Genomic DNA, 19,021 nt, shown 5'->3' with positions numbered 1-19,021 from the left:
AAAAAAAAAAAAAAAAAAAAAAAAAAAAAGTACCAAAATCTAAGGTCTAAAATATCTTTTAAGATGTGATTCTGGAAATTCAGTAGCACTAAGACACAGTGGGCAATGAGTAACTGTAAAACTGCCTTGATGGTGCTTCTTTGACCAAATGAAAGCATATTAGGGGATCCCCACATAGCCCTCTTACCTTGTGATCACATGGTAGTAATAAATCTTTCCTTCTGGATCTCGTGCTGTCTTCCAGTTGGGAGGTAAGACAATCGTTTTTGGTTTGGGAGGAGACGGAGGTGGCAGATCCAGTAGATTATTTGTCACAACCATCTCAGGCTAAAAAAATACACATTTTTGATCAATAACATATCATTCAATTGGCTCAACAGGAGAAAATAGTTCAATTAAGCATCAAGTTCTTTAAGAAAGGATAAAGGAAAAATAAAACCTAGAAAATGGCTAACGAGACAATATATATGAAGAACATCATGGATGTATCAGAAAATTGACAATGGATTCAAATGCACCATTCAAGATAATGCAGTAAAAATACTCAGCTGTTTACCACCTACAGCAGTATTAATCCAACTTTAAATAGCCAATGCTAAATGGCATATCTAATTTCAAGATACTGATTAGACCTCCATTTTAAAAACAAAAACAAAGCTTGAAAATCAAGTACGACAGATTGTTAATATTTATCCATTACATTTTTCTGTACTCTTCTATAGGCTTGAAATTACATAGCTGCATTTTTAAAATCTTAAGTATTACAGGTTAAAAAGCATAAAAAGCTTCCTCATCACTGTAATGAACTTGGCTGTTTCCCCAAAGTCCATATTCTGAAGCCCTAACCCCATTGTAACTGTACTTGGAGGTAATGTCTCTGAAGAGGTAATTAAGGTTCAACTGAAGACATAAGGATGAGACGCTAATCCAGTAGGACTTGGGGTCCATACAAGAAAAGGACATAACAACAGAAGATGCCTGCAGAGAAAAGGGCCTGTGAGGACACAGTGAAAAGGTGGCCAACTAGAAGCCATGTGCAGAGGCCTCTGGAGAAACCAACCCTGACACCTTGATCTGGAAATTCCACTCTCCACAACTGTAAGAAAATGAATTTCTTTTGTTAAAGCCACTCAGTCTGGTTATTTTGTCACAGCAGTCCTAGTAGACTAACAATCACCAGAAAGACAGATACCCTTCATTGTTCCTCCTATGTAAACTAATTAATGAAGCATAATTTTTTCAGTTTTACCTTATTTGAGCAGTTAAAGATGAATATGAAATCCCAGACTCGGATTAAATGTCCTCACACACGTCTTTGAGCATCCTGCTTTAAGCATATCCCTGTTTATATTCACCTTACTTTGCCATGCAAATGCTTTCGGCCCAGCTTAAGTTTTACTTCCTCCATTCCCACAGTGCTCTGGTTAGTCAGTAAAATCATCTCTTTCCCTATGCTTCTGTGTCACTTAACGATATTCCAAATCATCTGGTACTATCTACACTAACCTTTCTGTTTAAAGCCAACTTCAGTGACCAGATTGGTATGAAAGCCTTCAATCACATTACTCTCCTGTTTAGTCTTTCATACCTTTTGCCATACCACTCTCTCATTTTCCATTTTATCCAAAGCCAGTAACACTTCATCAAGACTTTATCACAACTTTCCACATATATTGCAGAACACCAAGCTTTTATTATACAACATATACAGTGAAGTACATTATGCAATTCTATACCCCTACCCCAGGCTGTAGTGACTAGTATAGTATCATATTCTAGTATTCAGTACATATCAATAGATACCTAGTCTAGAAAATTATTACTTCAAAAATTCATAAAGTATACAAATATACAGTCAGGGTAAATAACAAAAAGAATCCTAGGAGGAAAATATAGAACAATAAAGGTGACTATAAATCCCATAAATTTAAGAACAGTTTTTATACAGAATGGTTGAGTGCATGCCCGAAGGGTATTCAAGTAAAACTGGTAACTACCTACATTAAAATATAAACAAAACCTCAAAACAAAAGAAAACCTAAATACAAAGTAGACAGCAAATGAAAGTTTTAGCAACTGAAATATTTCTTACTGGCTGTAAAGGTTGTGGCTGCCCTGGTGTAACTATTGTAGTCACTGCTGCAGCTGGCTGTACCACCACTCCTTGTGGATGAGCTGTGAAAATCTGTTGTCCCTGGATATACTGAAGACTTGGCTGGGCATAACTCTAAAAGACAAAATGAAGCAATTAATAATTTGTACTATTCTAGATCTAATAAAAACAGTAACCAACTTCCAAGGTGGCACAAACTTACTGGCAGATAAACCCATTAATTTCTTATAAACTTCTCATGCATATATTTGGATGTAAACGTGTAAAACAATTTTTTGTGCAAGCATAAAAGTTTCTTTTTACAAAAATTTCCTATTCATTTACTTTGATTGCACTTTACTATGAAAATACAGAAAATTTTTTCGCTCATGGACATTCTCCAATGGCTTTCCTTTAAATGATACTGGGATGACATGTTGGTCCTGGGATAGTCAAGAAATGGCACCATGCTACTCTTTTCATGAAGCCTTTTTGCTATCAACTAGCACGTTGTTCTGGTGGGGTAAGGTTCAAGGGAGTGAATCATAGAAAACACAGTGATCAAGTTTCAAGCTCAGTTGTTTTAGCTTTCTGTAATCTTCTATAATACAAAAAGAGCAGAATTTAATGCACCTAAAACTTTCACCATACTGATGTACACACTGCATTAGGATGCAGAAAGCCCTTTCATATATATTATTTCTTTTAGTCCAAACCACATAAGATGCAGGTATTGCCTGTGCCTAGAGTTTCTTAAGAAATAAGTACCATGTCTAGGAATTAAACATACTCTGCAACTATTTGTCAACCACAACAAAGCCTGCTTAAAGAAGTAACAAGAAGCCTAACCTTGCTGACTTAAAAAGTGGTGACTGCTAAGGAATTGTATCCATCACTTAAAAACAGACCTAGATCCTATGGACTAAGACTCTACCAGGTGAAATGATTCAAAAGCATTAATTGGTAAGTACTCCATATTCTAAATATAACAATCCCAAATGGTACCCAAGTAGTGCAAAAAAGCCAATGCAGCTACTTAACAAATCTCTGGACTAGTAAGCCCCCCAACCCCCTGCCAACAGCACTGGGGATCAGACCCAGGGGCAATCTGACAGAGCCACATCCCAAGCCCTTTAAATTTTTTTTTTTTATTTTGGGACAGGATTTTACTATGCTCCAGGCTGGCTTCCAACTTGTGATCCTCCTACCTGAGCCAACCAAGTAGCAAGCAGGATTATAGGACTGCATTACCTTCCAATGGTGCACATGCCCTACCACTGAAACACATTCCCAGTCTTCAGATAAACACTTTTTGAGAGGACAGAGAAACAGTAGGTAAGGAAAAAAGGGTAATACTTGATGCTAGGGGTGGTGGTGCACAACTGTAATCCCAGCAATAAGGATCACATGGATAAGCCTGGTCTGAGCAGCTTAACCTTGTCTTACAATTAAACAGATGCAGCTCAGTGTGAAGGTCCTGGGTTCAATCCCTTGAACCGGGAAAAAACAACAAAAATGAATTAAGAATTTGACAAGATCAGAGAGTTAAGAAAGTCTTATCATGCAGACATTTTAAAGTATTGATTACTATAGAATGAAGCTGTTGTTTCTTTAGTATGAAGATGGGCTCCAAATGTTGACTGTGAGATAACTCCTGGACTGAAATGGCATTATATAGCTTGATCATGACCTATATTTACAAAGTTAAATCCCAAATTTTATCTCTTTCTAAAATGTAAAGGATATGTTAAGGGATGACAACTTACCATCAAAAATAACAGAAGAAAATAACTTCCAAAGGAAAAGGCAAAGCATGCTGAACATCAGCACTGCTGGACAAATCATCCAAGATCACTACATTCATTAGATCTATTATTTTTGTTGTTGTTGTTGTGTTTTGTTTTGAGACAGAGTCTCACTGTGTAGTTCAGGTTGACCTTGAACTCACAGTGATTCTCCTGCCTCAGCCTTAAAATAAAGGAAGAATGAACATTTTTCAGGGTTTTATAGTACCTTTCCTTAACACTAAAGCCATACAGAAAGGAACAGTTAATGATTACTTGATCAATCTTGTATGTCTCTATTTGTTTTCTTGAGAAACCACTTTGAAGATATCAATAAATAATACAACAACTGTTAATTTCCTACAACTTTGTAACTTTTGTTTGTATTGTTCTGACGCTATTTTGTAAATGGATGTCTGTTTGTTACTTTGTTTTCCTTCTTTTATTTCTTAAAATAAAAAAAAACTACTAAAGCCAGTGATAATCATATGCCAATGTCAAACTAACAATAGTAATATATACTTATTTTTTTAAAAAAAGACTTCAGGTTTTACAAATATCACATATCTGGTAAAATCTATTTGATGAGGGGAAATCTCTTGGAGACTGACTTGCCCTTTCAAATGACTTGAATATATATATATATATATATATATATATATATATAAATAATGTAGTTTTCAATGAGAATTATAAGAGAAATCTAAGAAAGTTCAACATATTATAGAAAGGGAAACATGCTTTTGTGCCCAGGTTCTAGGCAACCCCCCAAAGTCACCCTTAATTATATTTGAATTACTTCACTGCATAAAGTAAAATATTATAGTCAAGTGCTCAATATTTTGAGATGTGATAATTTTGGAAGACTAGTTCACGTATTAATGTCCCAAGCCACTATAAATCCTATGACCTTTGCTTAAGTTAAACTTCTAAGGTGGGGACGCTATTCAGTGGTAGAGTTCTTCTTTAGCATGCATGAGGCCCCAGGTTCAATCCCCAGTACAGCCAAAAAACCCCAAAAGCTTTTATATTTAATATGCAGTTATGATACAAAGTTAAAATTATCTTCTGATGACACATTTATTCAAATATTATACTGAATGTCTACATACACATATGCCACAAATTTAAATCATGTTACATATTATTTCATCATCAAGGTTACTACAGCCTGAGAACTCTCAGTAGCCTGTGTTGGTATAGTTGATACTGGGCTTGAACAAGAAAGATCTCAAAGCTTTTTCATAGAGATCACATCTTTGGACTACACACCAGTGAGCTTAACTCAGTGGTATTTCATAGCCCATTAGTGCCAATACTCCCTCAACATTAGTAAGGTAACTGAGTGATAACTTTCATGACAGACGGTGCTTTAAATTGTTGTTAGTATCTCATGCAAATCTCAACCACTGTGAGGCATTCTGCTCATTTTATAAATGGGAAAACTAACGCTCAAAAAAAAGGAATTAAGTGACTGTCTCCAAGGCACACAGCAGATAATGAACCAGGTCTCAAAATATACATTACTAACATGTTCCGTGTCTTCCAATACCCAATGCCCCAAATCATCTCTGATCAACTAATGTCACTGAGAGAGAAAAGGAGGACAGACTGAACCACACTAGTCCAGACATCTATTATTCAAGTATATATAAAATAGGTTATGGAGTTACTAAGGATTCCTTGATAGAGACAGACTGAAAGACTGAAAACAAAATTGTGATGCTTGAGTCTTATTTCTCATAATTAAATTTAAGAGAAATCTTTTGCTTACTGGGATACAAAATACAAATTCTGTTTCTAAGAACAACCATATAACCACTGGGCTCTTTACTGAGGAGTCTTTAATAGGTGCCTTCCAGTGATGTTGCTTAGGCTCTAACACTGAAACATACTTCAAGAATAGGAATGGGAGTGAAGCAAAATTTTTTTGAAGCTGGGGATTAAACCCAGGGCCTTGCACACACTAAGCAAATGCTCTACCATCAAGCTGCATTCCCTGACCCACAAGTAAACTATATTTATTGTACCTCTGATACACAAGCTCAGGAAAAAAAACCCTCAAAACTAATGGGTTGGTCCAAGAAAGAATAAGGCAAGATAAAGCAGTATCAGTTAGAACACAATATGTTTAAGATTTCTAAAACACCAGGTTGGGTGGCATATGCCTGTAATTCCAACACTGAGGGCTGCAGCAGGCAGATAGTGAGTTCAAGCTCAGCCTGGGCTATACACAAAGAGCCTGCCTTAAAAAAAAAAACAAAAACCAGGGCCGGGGATGTAGCTCAGTGGTACAGTGCCTGCCTGGCAAGAACAAGGTCCTGAGTTCAATTCCTGGTACAAAAAATAAAAAACCCACACACACACAAAAAAAACCCAAAGACTAAAACATTCCATAGGAGGCAGAATTAATCATACAATATGTATATGTGTATATACAAAGAAAATTTGTATCTGATGTCAAAAATGTCTATTTTCTCACTAGCCTTATTTAGCAAGATAATATTCATTTTAAGTCAAATTTCAAAAAAACAAATTCCAACAAAATAATCAAGCATAAGAAACTTTACATGGTAAGGGAAATACACAAGATTTCAGAAGTCAAGTATTGCATGCTTTCTCTAATATGTGGAATTTAAATACAAAACCGAAGATGACAGGAAAATAGAACTATTAATAGACAATGAGAACAGGAGAGGGGGTATAAAGAAAGGTAATGGGGCGAATGGATAGGATCAATATATAGGTATGTATGAAAATACCACACTGAAAGCAAATATTCTATAAATTAATATGAATAAAAATATGTGTATTTTAAAGTTCAATGCAATACCATTTATAATTATGAAAAGGATCTTTCTATTTAAATGACTACCACATGGAAATCGGTAAATAAAGCCATCATAGGCAAATGGGAAATCCTGTAATTATTAAACATGTATGTGCAGGTATGTACACACATATATAAAGACACACAGTAATGTGGAAAAACACACATTAAGTAGGAAAACAGAGACTCAAGACTATAAATACCTAAGATACATAAACTTGTGGTTAAAGAAAACATAAAAAATAACAATTAATTCAGCTAGGGTTCCAGGAATTAAAGCAGGACACTTTCTCATGGACATTTAAAAAATATTCGAGACTGACACTGTGGTGTGCATCTATGAGAATCAGTTGAACCTGCCCATTAAGAGACCACTCTGCAACACAGTGAGACTCTCCCTCAAAAAGTATTTTTTATACAGCTTTACCACAAAAATATTAAGTATTAAATAGTAATTTTTACTTCTCTAAATGACATGTGCAGGAAACATTGTTGGGAGCCTTCTGCATCCACAATAATTCACCTTTAAGGAAGTGATAGGAAGGATACAAGAATGTGGTAAGAACAGTGTTCTGTCCTTTTTTTTTTTTTAAAAAAAAAAGGTACTGCTTTTATTTTCTTGGGGAAAATAAATCTGATTTTAAAACAAATAAATACACTTAGAAATACAAAATCAGTAGTCTTTGCTTTTAAATTCATTATTATTTCCTACCAAAGTGATAATCTCAGACTCAGTGTATCAAAATCATTCTGGCAAACTTCATGAGAGTAATATGTAGAATAAAAAAAGTAATGTACAAAGCCAGATGTGGTGGTACACACCTGTAATCTGAACACTCTGGAGGGCTGAGGCAGGAGGATCACAAATTTGTGCCCAGCCTAGGCAATTTATGAATACCTAATCTCAAAATAAAGAAGGCTGGGGACATGACTCAGTGTGAAGGCCCTGGGTTCAATCCTTGACACCATGGGATAGGGTAAGGGGTGAGGGGAACAATGTACAAACTGGGTTTAGAGGAAAACAAGACAAGTCATCCCCTAACTCAATTATGATGACAAAGGGTTTGCATTTGGCAGGAATACAGATTACTCTGTATTCACTTCTTTTTTGTTGTTTTTTCCGTCTTTTTGAAACAGGGTATAGCTATGCAATTGAGGCTGGCCTACAACTCACAGTGATCCTATAGCCTTAGCTTTCTGAGTGCTGGGATTACAGGTGTGGGCCACCATGCCTGGCCTATATTCACTGTGTATAAGCAACAAGAACAGGATTAAAACAAAAATAATTATGTTAATACCAAATTATTTTCACTGCACAGTACATTAGTAGTTTTCAAGCCTTTATGGTAACTCCTCATGATCACCATCTCCTGCTACTCACACTCTTAGGCAGTCTCTCCACCCTCCCTGGAAGACCAATAGAATATAGCAGAAGTGATGATTATATTGTTTTTTTGAGACAAGGTCTTACTAAGTAGCCCAGGCTGGCCTCAAACTCACGGTGACCCTCCTACCTCCTCAGCCTCCCAACTGCTGAGATTACAGGCACAGAGCACCATGCCAGCTTTACTTCTAAGATTACATTATAAAAGACTGCAGCTTCTGTAACTGGTCATTTCCTCACCCACCTTGATCACTTGCTTTAGGGAAAATAACTGATAATTTAGTATGCACCTCTACTGAGAAGTCTAAGCAGCAAGAGACTGAGGCTTGCTAAGGACCAGAAGTGAGATGGAAAGTGACTCCTCCATTCCCAGTCTAGCTTTCAGATGAGTACAGCCGAAGCTAAAAACTTGACTTTAATTTCACAGAAGACCATTAGCCAGAACCACCTACTTAGGCTGCTTTTGAATTCCTGACCCACATGTGCAAGGCCCTGTACTCAATCCCCAGCACTGAAGGAAGAAAAAACTATATATATACAAATAATCCATAGCAGGACTTTTATCCTTTGCACCAGATTTCATAACATCCACTAACAGACAGAAAAAGAGGTTACAGAGTTAAATACCTGTACAATTGGTGGAGTTGTCTGTGAATAAGGCGATGTCACACCATAGACACTTGAACATGTCTGTCCTTGATAATATATAGTTGCTTGAGATTGTGCAGGAGAGTACTGCTGCTGTACATTGACAGATGGTTGGTTTGAATCCCAAACACTGTAATTCTGTCCTTGGACTGGACCTGGGGTTGGTACCGGCATGACAGCAACGCTGGAGTCTTGGTGTACCACACCATCACTCTGGGCCACATATTGTGAACTAGACACTTCCACAGGGGCTGCCACATGTGGTACCACTGGCACTGGTGGAGGGGCAGCAAGGGGTTCTGTAGAATGTCCCACCAAGGGCTGAGTATGATCGTAAGGAGCTGGAGAACACACAGGGTCCATGCTGGGTGTAGGTAGGAGCACCTTCCCAGCATTTGGGTTGCTGGGATCCACATAGGCCTGCATGGGATAGCCTGGTGGGTAGCCAGCAAAGGGGTGATGGGGGGCATTATAGCCAAGAGAGTCATAGGGCAGTGGTGACGTCATTCCCAGATTCTGCATCTGCTGCTGCTGTTTCTGAGCCTCCCGCTGAGCCACTTCTTGCTCAAACAATTTTCGGCGCTCCTCTGTAGAGAGTTTATTGCGGTCTTTAATTCGTACTTTCTTTTTAGACGTTGGTGTATCATACCTAGGAAGAAAACAGTAAGAGGATCACAAAGTTACTCACTAAATCAGGGGCATAATCTAAGCCCATGAGAACTATAATGTGACTCATTACTAAACTACTAACCACACCAACTTCAATTTGTCAGGAGTTAAAAATCATACTCTAAATTAGCTAAGGAGTTTTGCAGATAGAATGGAACCCCAAAGAAATAAACATTTAGATGAAATTACTATGGAAGAAACTGACTACAAGGAGTCACAAAGGATTCGCAGATTCTCGAACTTCACTTAAAGATACATAACAGCATCATATTCTTTATAGCTGGAGTCTATTGTATAACTATGAATTCTAAAATCTGAAAGAGAAAAATAAGTGTAATGAACCAAAAAATAATCCAATACTCAATCTAATTTAGTATCCCTAACGTCCAGAGTGTGGTTAAGCAAAGAGATTAGCTCTGAAGAGAATTACGAGCTTGGAAGATAAACACAAATTCAATAAATTTCTACCAAGTAAAAGAAATCCACATATAAACATAATGAAGGGAGGAAAAAAAAAGAAAAAAATTAAAAGTAGACCAAGAAAAAAGCAAAATTACTTTAATAATTATAACAATTAGGCCAATAAATTTCACAAAACCAAGAGGGAAAGTCAGAGGATCAACAGCACCAAAGCATTGAGAGGAACCGTTGACCTAACAAAGCTTCCCTTTAAAAATAAGGTGTTTTTCAAAATATTATTCATAGAACTAGCAGATGATCTGGAAATTCCTCTTCCATGTACATACCAAAAGTAAATGAAAGCAAGTTTAAAGGAAAAAAAAAGTTAAAACGAGGGATTCAGCTGGGCCTGGTAGCACATGTCTACAATCCCAGCACAGTGGAAGATTGAGGCAAGAGGGTCAGAAGTTTGAGCCCAGCCTGGGCAACTTAGCAAGACTCTGTCTCGTTAACAGAAAATAAAAATGACAGATGAGGTACCTCCATGCAAAAAATGACGTAAGTTCCATTCTGAGTACCTCAAAAATACTACACTTGATCTTAGCCAAAAGGCCAAGAAGCAGCATCAGTACCTCAAAAATAAAACATTTAAAAATTTTAAAAAGCAATTTATTGTACAGAACAGCAATATTCAGGAGTAAAAATGTGGAAATACAGCTGAGTATGGTAGCAAATGCATGTAACTCTAGCACTACGCAGGCTGAGGAATGAGGGTCATGAGTTTAAGGCCAGCCTGGAATATATACAGCAAGACAGTGTCAAAAAAAAAAAAAAAAAAAGAAAGAAAGAAAAGAAAAGAGGAGGAAGAGGTGGCAGTGGCAGAAGTGGGGCTATGGAAATAATTCAAATGTCTTATAAATTTATGAACTAGTACAGCTATACAATGGACTCAGTAATAAAGAACTATGGAGACACAACATGGATGAATCTAAAATGCAATATGCTAAGTAAAAAGTGGCAGATTCAAATGCTTTATACTATATGATACCATATAAATGACATTCTGGAAAAGAGGGTCAGAGAGCAAAGTTAGTACTTGGCAGGAGTCAGAGACACTATATGGGAAAAACTGACTACAAAGGGATAGGAGGAAATTTTCTGAGGCAATGGAAGCATTGTGTACAGTAAGTACTAACCATAAAGGAAACATATAATATATGCAATACATTTAATTACACAATTAATTTTGCGTATCAAAAGATACCCAAAAAAGTCAAAATACAAGCCATAAACGCACAGAATAGAGTTGCAAAAATTATCATCAAGACAGAATTACACTTAGAATACATATAAAGGGGCTGGTGATACAGCTCAGTGGCACAAGCGCCTGCCTGGCAAGCACAAGGTCCTGAGTTCGGTTCCAGATACAAAAAAAGAATACATATAAAGAACTCCTAAAACTTAAGACAAATAATTCAATAAATGGCCAACACATAAACCGCATTTTCTAGAAGAGGAAAAAGCAATGGCCAATAAACATAACAAATGTTTGATCTATTTAGTAATTAGGGAGAGTAAAATTAAAATCACAATGAATTATTAAATACACCATCCAATATTAAAAATTCTGGCAACTGCACTGTACAAATCTTATATATCAATTTTTTTTTGTCTTTTTGAGATAGGGTGTCACTATGCAGTTCAGGCTGACTTTCAGCTCACTTTGTAGCCCAGATTGGTCTTGAAATTGCAACGATCCTCCCGCCTCAGCCTCCCAAAGGCTGGGATTCCAGGCACGCACCACCATGCCCGGTGACACCAATTTTTTAAAAAAGCAAATTTAATTTAAAAAGAACTTCCCTGGAGTAAATGTTTGCTAGCCCTCTGATATTTTTAAATCAGTATTTTGATTGGTATGGCACAAGACTCACTAGAGAGCAAGTATGTTTCCCAGGCTGGCCTCAAACTTGTGATCTTCCTGCTTCATCCTCCACGTAGCTAGGATTACAAGTATGAGCCACTAGGTTCAGCAAAGTTCTTTTTTTTTTCAAATGGTAGTGAGGATTGAACTCAGGCCCTTGAATGTTAGGCAAACATGCTACCATAGTTATATCCTCAACCCCCCAAAGCCTTTTTGAAAATTTTTAATTGGCCAGGCTGGCTTTAAATTTTGTGATCTTCCTGCCTCAGTCTGGGGGATTATAAATGTGGCTCACTGGCTTTAAAGTTATGACTTTGGAAGAATTACTACTACTTTGGGGAGGGGATGGTGCTGAAGATTGAACCCAGAGGTGCTCTACACCCATAATCTTTTTTATTTTTTGAGACAAGGTCTCCCTAAGTTGCCCAAGCTGGCCTCAAACTTGCAATCATCTTGCCTCAGCCTCTTGACACCATTCATTTTGCACAGTTATCTCCCATCAACTTCCATTGCACTTTAAAAAACAAATCTTTGGTTACCTAAACAGCATTATGTTGCCAAACAGAAACTATTCAAATGAGATTGAGAGCCTTTCTTAAGATTTATCAGTAAAAGTTTTATATTCACTCATCAAGACATAATACTAATTCCAAATGTCATTACTGTCCAAAATCAAAAGTAGACTTAGAGTCAACTGCATGAGACTTGAGATTATTTTGGGTTTTGGGGGGGTTCTGGGGGCAGTACTGGGGAATGCAGGGCCTTCACACTGAGCTACATTTCCAGTTCTTCTAACTTTTACAAGTCTTACTAATTCTCTAAATTGCCAATTTTGGTTCCATCTTGCGATTCTCCTGCCTTAGCCTCCTGGAGTACTGGAATTACAAGTCACCATAGTGACTTGGATACTTTTTGACTTGTTCCCCCAAAAAAGAAAACACATAAACACTTACCTGTCATCTGGTCTTTTTGTTCCCCGCTCATAGGCAGAAGATGGTGGTGAGAGGGAGCCCCTTCGCTTCCTTTTCTCTTTATTCTGAGTTTGCTTATCTGTATCTCTCTCTCTTGACCTGTTAGGAGTCTTTGGAGCGGCTGTTTGATCTCTGAGTCCAACAGCATCCCTTCCTCGCTCAGTTACTAAGAGAAAAATGTTTTGAGAACTTTATTTTGTAGACTCTTCTCCACTATAACAGTAAATCAAGTATATGATTAAATATCTATCCAACAAATGGACCTGTGGATCCTTCCCTCAGCTATGTGGTCGGAATTTGAATGAGACTCAGTCTTATGTGTGTATTCACACTACTTACTAAACCTCTCTTCCATGAATGCCCCACCAAAGACTCTTTTCCCCACCAAAGACTCAGGCCAAGTCTTCAGCACTTCTAAACAAGTACTGCGAGCACATCCACATACAATGTTCCTCTCACCGTTGTCAAGACAATCTGCCTGTCAGTTAAAATATACAAAACCTTTAACTGGACCTGTAACTCTGTAAGTAGAAAAGCCTAACATGCTGAGCACAAAAACACCAATTAAAAATGTTTCCTTAATTTAAAAAAGTGCTTATTAAGCAACTTTTTATGAACTATAATTAAAAAGGGAAAACATTTCAAACATAGGTGTTAATTTGGTAAGTTATCAAGGCCAGGCCGGGACATACATCTCTGAAGAAAATAACAGCTTCCTATTCAAAGATGGTACTACTAGCCTTCTTCATTGTTTCTCTTTACTTAGAATGGTTCTTCCTCTGTCTTCATGTAACCAAATTCTATCTTTTCCCGAAGTTGATCTGCGTACTACTCTTCACTAGTCTTGCTTACTAACTGGCTTCTCACCTTCCTAAGTCCTCTCCCCACTGAACATTTTAGGTCTTACTGAACACTTCAATATAAACTGATTGTATTATATGCTTTTGCTTTGTATGTTAGTACTGCCCCCTGACTAATCAGATCCTCCTCTCTGTTTTTCTGTTTTTTGGTTGGAAACAGGGTCTCACTATGTAGGCCAGGTTGGCCTTGAAATCACGGTGATCCTCCTGCCTCTGCCCCTGAAGGCGTGTACCACTATGCCCAGCTTGCTCTCTTAAGGAAAGATTTTCTTCTGAAAGTATCACTCTTAGCACAAAGCAGATTCTCAATAAACACAGTGGTTTTTCTTTTTGTCACATCATAAAAACTTGCTATCAGTCTCCATTACAGGATGCGATTTGCACAAGCCATTCTTCTAATCCTTTTAAAACCCCATGTATAAGCATCAGTCAGTAGGGAGGCTAACAGAATTTGCACCACATGCTGATATAAAATGCTGTACAATTAACTGGTCTAGCTCACAAGGTACTAGCAATATGTCTTTCTGTAAGGTGCTCATGACTATTCTGTTTCCTCCTACAAACTCACATTTCTTGCCCTGGTGCAAATTTTCTTAAAGTGCGCCGATTTTTCCACTATACCTGGTAAAACAAAAAAAGGATTCACACCAGCAGTTCACATTCTGACTCTGTACCTTACAATATGTGAGGCAGGAAAGTCATTCCATTGATTTGGGCTGATTTCCTCATATTATAAAACAGAGGTAAATTAGACTATGTATTTCCTAAAGTATTTCACAGTTCATCTGAATTTTAAAGGTTCTAAGCTTTCGTTTCTTGATATCGACAAGTGAACACAGGCCTGCACTGTAAGCACTTCCTTGCTCTAAGAGTCTTAACACTGACCTAGGGAGCTCTGTATGTGAATGAGAGACTGAAGATGCCACAGAAAAGGATGCTCCCTGAAAAGATCATAGTTGTGCCTTAATTATCATTTCTATATCCTCTGGAGTTTCACAATAGACTAAATAGTTGCAAATTACTGCAGAAAAATCTGCATGGGTATTTAAGTTTTGCCCATGTTGCTAATGGTTTCAACTAAGTGAGCCCAAGAGTTAGCCTCAGATAATCAACTCCATAGTGGTGCCACATTTTTGCCAGTCAGTACTGCCCAGCATTGCCTTCTTTCTTATTAAAAAAAAAAAAAAAAGAGTTCTTTGCAGCCCTAACTATAATGTCTGGTTATTAAAAGACTAAATCAGTAGAATTTTTTTTTTTTTTTTTTTTGGTTTTTCTCCGGTACTGGGAACCGAACTCACGACCTTGCGCTTGCCAGGCAGGCGCTTTTGCCGCTGAGCTAAATCCCCAGCCCCTTAAATCAGTAGAATTTTAAAATATGCCAAAGACACAATGGTGCAAAAGATCTCTCACAGTTCAAGTAACAGTATTTAAGATTACAGCTATGCACACAAAAGTAAGGTAAAAGACCAAAACAAACAAACCAAAACCAAAACCAAATAAAAAAACCTCCTACATATACTGCACACACTGGAGTCTTCATTCTAGACTGGCTTAATGTTAAAGGACTTCAAGAAACTAGTGACAGCAGCCATAACTGAGTTCATTGCTTTCAAAAATGCCACTGAAATATAACTAACTGGAAAAGCCCAGAAACCATGGACTCCCTGTTTCTGTTCTGTAAATTTAGCCTTTTCTGGGATCACTGACTTCCTGCGAATCTAGTACAAGTTCTTAAATTTCCTTAGAAAAATAAATACATACATAGTCTTTTTTTTTTGGGTACTGGGAATCGAACTCATGACCTTGCACTTGCCAGGCAGGTACTGTGTCACTGAGCTATATCTCCAGTTCACCTAGCTCATACATAGGCTTTTGCATAAATATTAGAAATAAATATTATTGGGCTGGGGATTTAGCTCAGCGGCAAAAGCGCCTGCCTGGCAAGCGCAACGTTGTGAGTTCAGTTCCCGGTACCGGAGAAACACCCCCCCCCCAAAAAAAAAGAAATAAATATTATTCCACAAACCTCTGAGAGTGTAAGTTTAACCATGTCTACTCCAGAGAACAAATGAATGGATGGAAAGCTACTGAACACCATGACTTCAAGGCAAGCAGCAATGTAAGTAGTTAAGGGACCTCTCCTTTGGCAAGAAGTCATTAAGAAAGAATAAAAGTGCAACTTCGCAAACTTTACACAAAATGTTAACCTAATTATATACTGTCTGGTTTCAAAAGCTAAAGTTCTTACGAATCACTTCTGTATATACTATATATATATATATATATACACACACACACACACATACACCATATATGGTATATATATAAAAAATACAATATATATACTATATATCATACAACACATATACTATACATGTATATTATATATACATAATATACTATATTATATAGTATATATATATATATGTTGTATATATACAAAAGAATATTTGTAAAGCCATCACTCCCCAGAGTAACTCTGAATACTTACCTGTGCTCTCCTTTTCAGTTTGACTTTTCTTTGGAATTCGATACACCTCCTGCAAAAAAGAAACCAAAAGAAGGATTAGTGTGGGGAAAAAGTGGTGATTGCTTTGAAACTGACAGATTTTATATGGCAAGAAAGAAACGAGAAGGAACAAACTGCTATTTATTTTCCAAAATCTGACTTATATTTGGCTTTAAGCAAAAACAACCCAGTACTACCCCTTAAAAACAAGTAAAAACAGCAGGTGTGGTACACACCTATAATCCTGGCTACTCAGGAAGCTGAGGAAGGAAGATCATGAATTTGATGTCAGCCTGGGGAAAGAGGGGGAGGGGAAAATGGAGGGGGAAAGGGAAGAAGAGAAGAGGATCTTGCTTCTGTACTCAATCCTTCCCTACCCCCAGTACTGAGGATTGAACTCAGGGTCTTTGCACAAATTTATATCCCAACCTCACCCCATCCCATTTTTCTTTCTTTGAGACAAGGTCTAACTATGTAGTCCACGCTGGCCTTCATCACAGTAATCTTCCTGCCCCAGCCTCCCGAGTGATGATATCACAGGTATTTACCACCATGCCTATATATGGCTCTATATGGCATTCTTTTCTCCAAGTTTGGTAAGCCCTTAGACAGAGGAGCCAGACAGAGCTAAGAGTCCATCTATCTATCCATGATCCAGTATACAGTAACTAGAAACTGGCAGCTTGATAACTCCAGACACTCTTCAGAGTAGCAGACTGAAGTATACCCTCTATAGGTAAAAGCGGCCCAAGAAGAAAGAGAATCTTTACGTCTCTGAGCTGAAGATGGATATGTGCAATGTTTTCTCTCCAATTCTCTTTTATGAGATTTGAGAACTGCTAAGAGAAGCCACTAATTTAGTGATTCTCAACCTTCTCTGTGCCATCAGAATCATCTGAGGAGCTTTTTTAAAAAAAAAATTAGCTGGGACTCATTCAGAGATTCTATTTTCTAGGGTGGTGTTTCCACAAAAGCTTCCTAGGGTTATCTAATTGTTCCACAGGGTAGGGAATCACAGCTCTGATGAAAATATTTATACACAGAAAGGAAGGAATGGAGGATGCTACATTTGTGCATAAATATTAGAACCATACTCCACCTCCAAATAATGCTGCTGCTCACTGTACCCTGTGTTATCTAGCACAGAAGATAAAAGTGCTCTGGAGTTATACCTGATAGCATTTCACTAAGTCACTAATGTGCCCAGGGAAGGTTTGAATCTGAGATTTTCCTGGCTCAGTCTTCCCAAATGCTACAATTATAGGTGTGTGCCACAGGCTCAGCTCATGCAGTATTCTTTACATATCATCCTCTTGTATTTCTTTGGTGTTTGGGTATTGCTCTGAATTAATACACACACATATATACCAAATCTATAGATGTTATAAGTCAAAACGGCTTTATTCTTTGACATATCTCTAGTAGTGAGATGTCTGGCATACAATAAAAATTTAATTACTTGCTGAGTGGATTAACAACTAAAATTCTACTTCTAATTTCTAGAAATCACCCAGACTACTACATAAATTCAAAGCATTACACATGTCCCATGCTTTTTATCACTGCAGCATCATCTCCTCATCCTGTATCATCACACTCTTTCATCTCTGAAAACAACACTATTTAGAGGCCTCACATATAACAAAAACATTCCATTTTCCAGGGTCAGAATAATAAATGTGCCTCTGCAATGTTTTAAACTTTTTCCAATACTTAGAATAGCCTCCCCTTGTCCAATCTCTTACCACTTTAATCAAAGGCTCAAAATCAACCTTCAGGTAAACACTGAGAAACTGATACTAAAAAGTATAAATATAAAACAAAAGTAAAAAGTGTAAATGTGAGTGAAGATGTTTCTAATACACAGACATAAAAAGAGCATGAGTTCTATGCTGGCTACTGTGGAAATCTGCTTTCTCATCTGTGTAAGACTTGAGTATCAATTATGTGCTGAAGGCCTATAGGAAGGCTTGCCTGTGTATGGATGCTTGAGACGCATAGAAAGTGCCATCAAGTTCACAGACTTGATAATAATGGGTGAGACTCCTTACTCTGTGCTATCTATTACAGACACTCATATACTGCTTACAGAGATCATTACTGTATCCACAATACATATAAAACAGGCTAAGAGGTTAAATAACTATCCCAGCACAACGAGTTACACACTGGATCTATGGCCCAAGCCTAGATTTGTGTTTGTCCAAAGAACATTTTCGTGGTTTTTTTTTGTTTGTTTGTTTGTTTGTTTGTTTGTTTGTTTTTCGGTACCGGGAATCAAACTCACGACCTTGCACTTCCCAGGCAGGCGCTGTGCTGCTGAGCTAAATCCCCAGCCCCTCAAAGAACATTTTTTGTTTTGCTTTTTGTTTTTATTTTTTGAGATAGGGTCTTACTATGCAGTCCAGGCAGGCCCTTAAGCACTATGTAGCCCAGGATGGCCTCAAACTCACAGCGATCTTCCTACCTCAGCCTTCAGTACTGAGATAATAGGTGTGCGCATCATACTCTTAAGCATACATTCTTGGCCACTACTACCATTTCTTCACAAGCACTAAGGAAAGAGGAGAAAGTAAATATACTATCTTATGATAGGTATATGTAAAATGGTTAGGAAAAATATAATAAATACTAAAACTAGTTTGGACCTTTGGAGAGAGGACTAGAAAATGCAAACTGAGCGGTTCTGAATTGTCTTCAAGGTTGAGTAAGAGGTGTGAGAAAGGGAGAAAATAAAACATGGCAGACTGAACACACATGTGTACCTACTCTATCCTGAAGTCTTATGAAATGACAGTGGAAGAATAAAAAAGAAATCCTTTGAAAGTATCTTTTCTAAGTATCCTTCTACTAATTATATGTGGATATAGAATGTATAAAGATTTCCCCCTAAACTGCATTTTCTGATATTTTCCTATACTCTTTTTGATGATTCAGAATGAAAAAGTACTACA

General features: G+C 37.4%; 1 protein-coding gene across 1 annotated transcript in view; it reads right to left on the bottom strand.

The window, feature by feature from the left end:
• Positions 1-19,021, bottom strand: part of Setd2 (SET domain containing 2) — a gene marked incomplete at its 5' end in the record, with an annotated part of 107,785 nt that overhangs the window by 26,509 nt on the left and 62,255 nt on the right. The window contains 5 exon segments of the mRNA XM_013513427.1: positions 188-327; positions 2,093-2,227; positions 8,718-9,387; positions 12,681-12,864; positions 16,050-16,098. Coding sequence (XP_013368881.1) covers positions 188-327; positions 2,093-2,227; positions 8,718-9,387; positions 12,681-12,864; positions 16,050-16,098 — 1,178 coding nt within the window.

This window comes from Chinchilla lanigera, unplaced genomic scaffold (assembly GCF_000276665.1).
Source record: "Chinchilla lanigera isolate Chin_1 unplaced genomic scaffold, ChiLan1.0 scaffold00019, whole genome shotgun sequence".
NCBI lineage: Eukaryota > Metazoa > Chordata > Mammalia > Rodentia > Chinchillidae > Chinchilla > Chinchilla lanigera.
The sequence above is the reverse complement of the archived record's forward strand: the minus strand, read 5'-3'. Positions and strand labels throughout refer to the sequence as shown.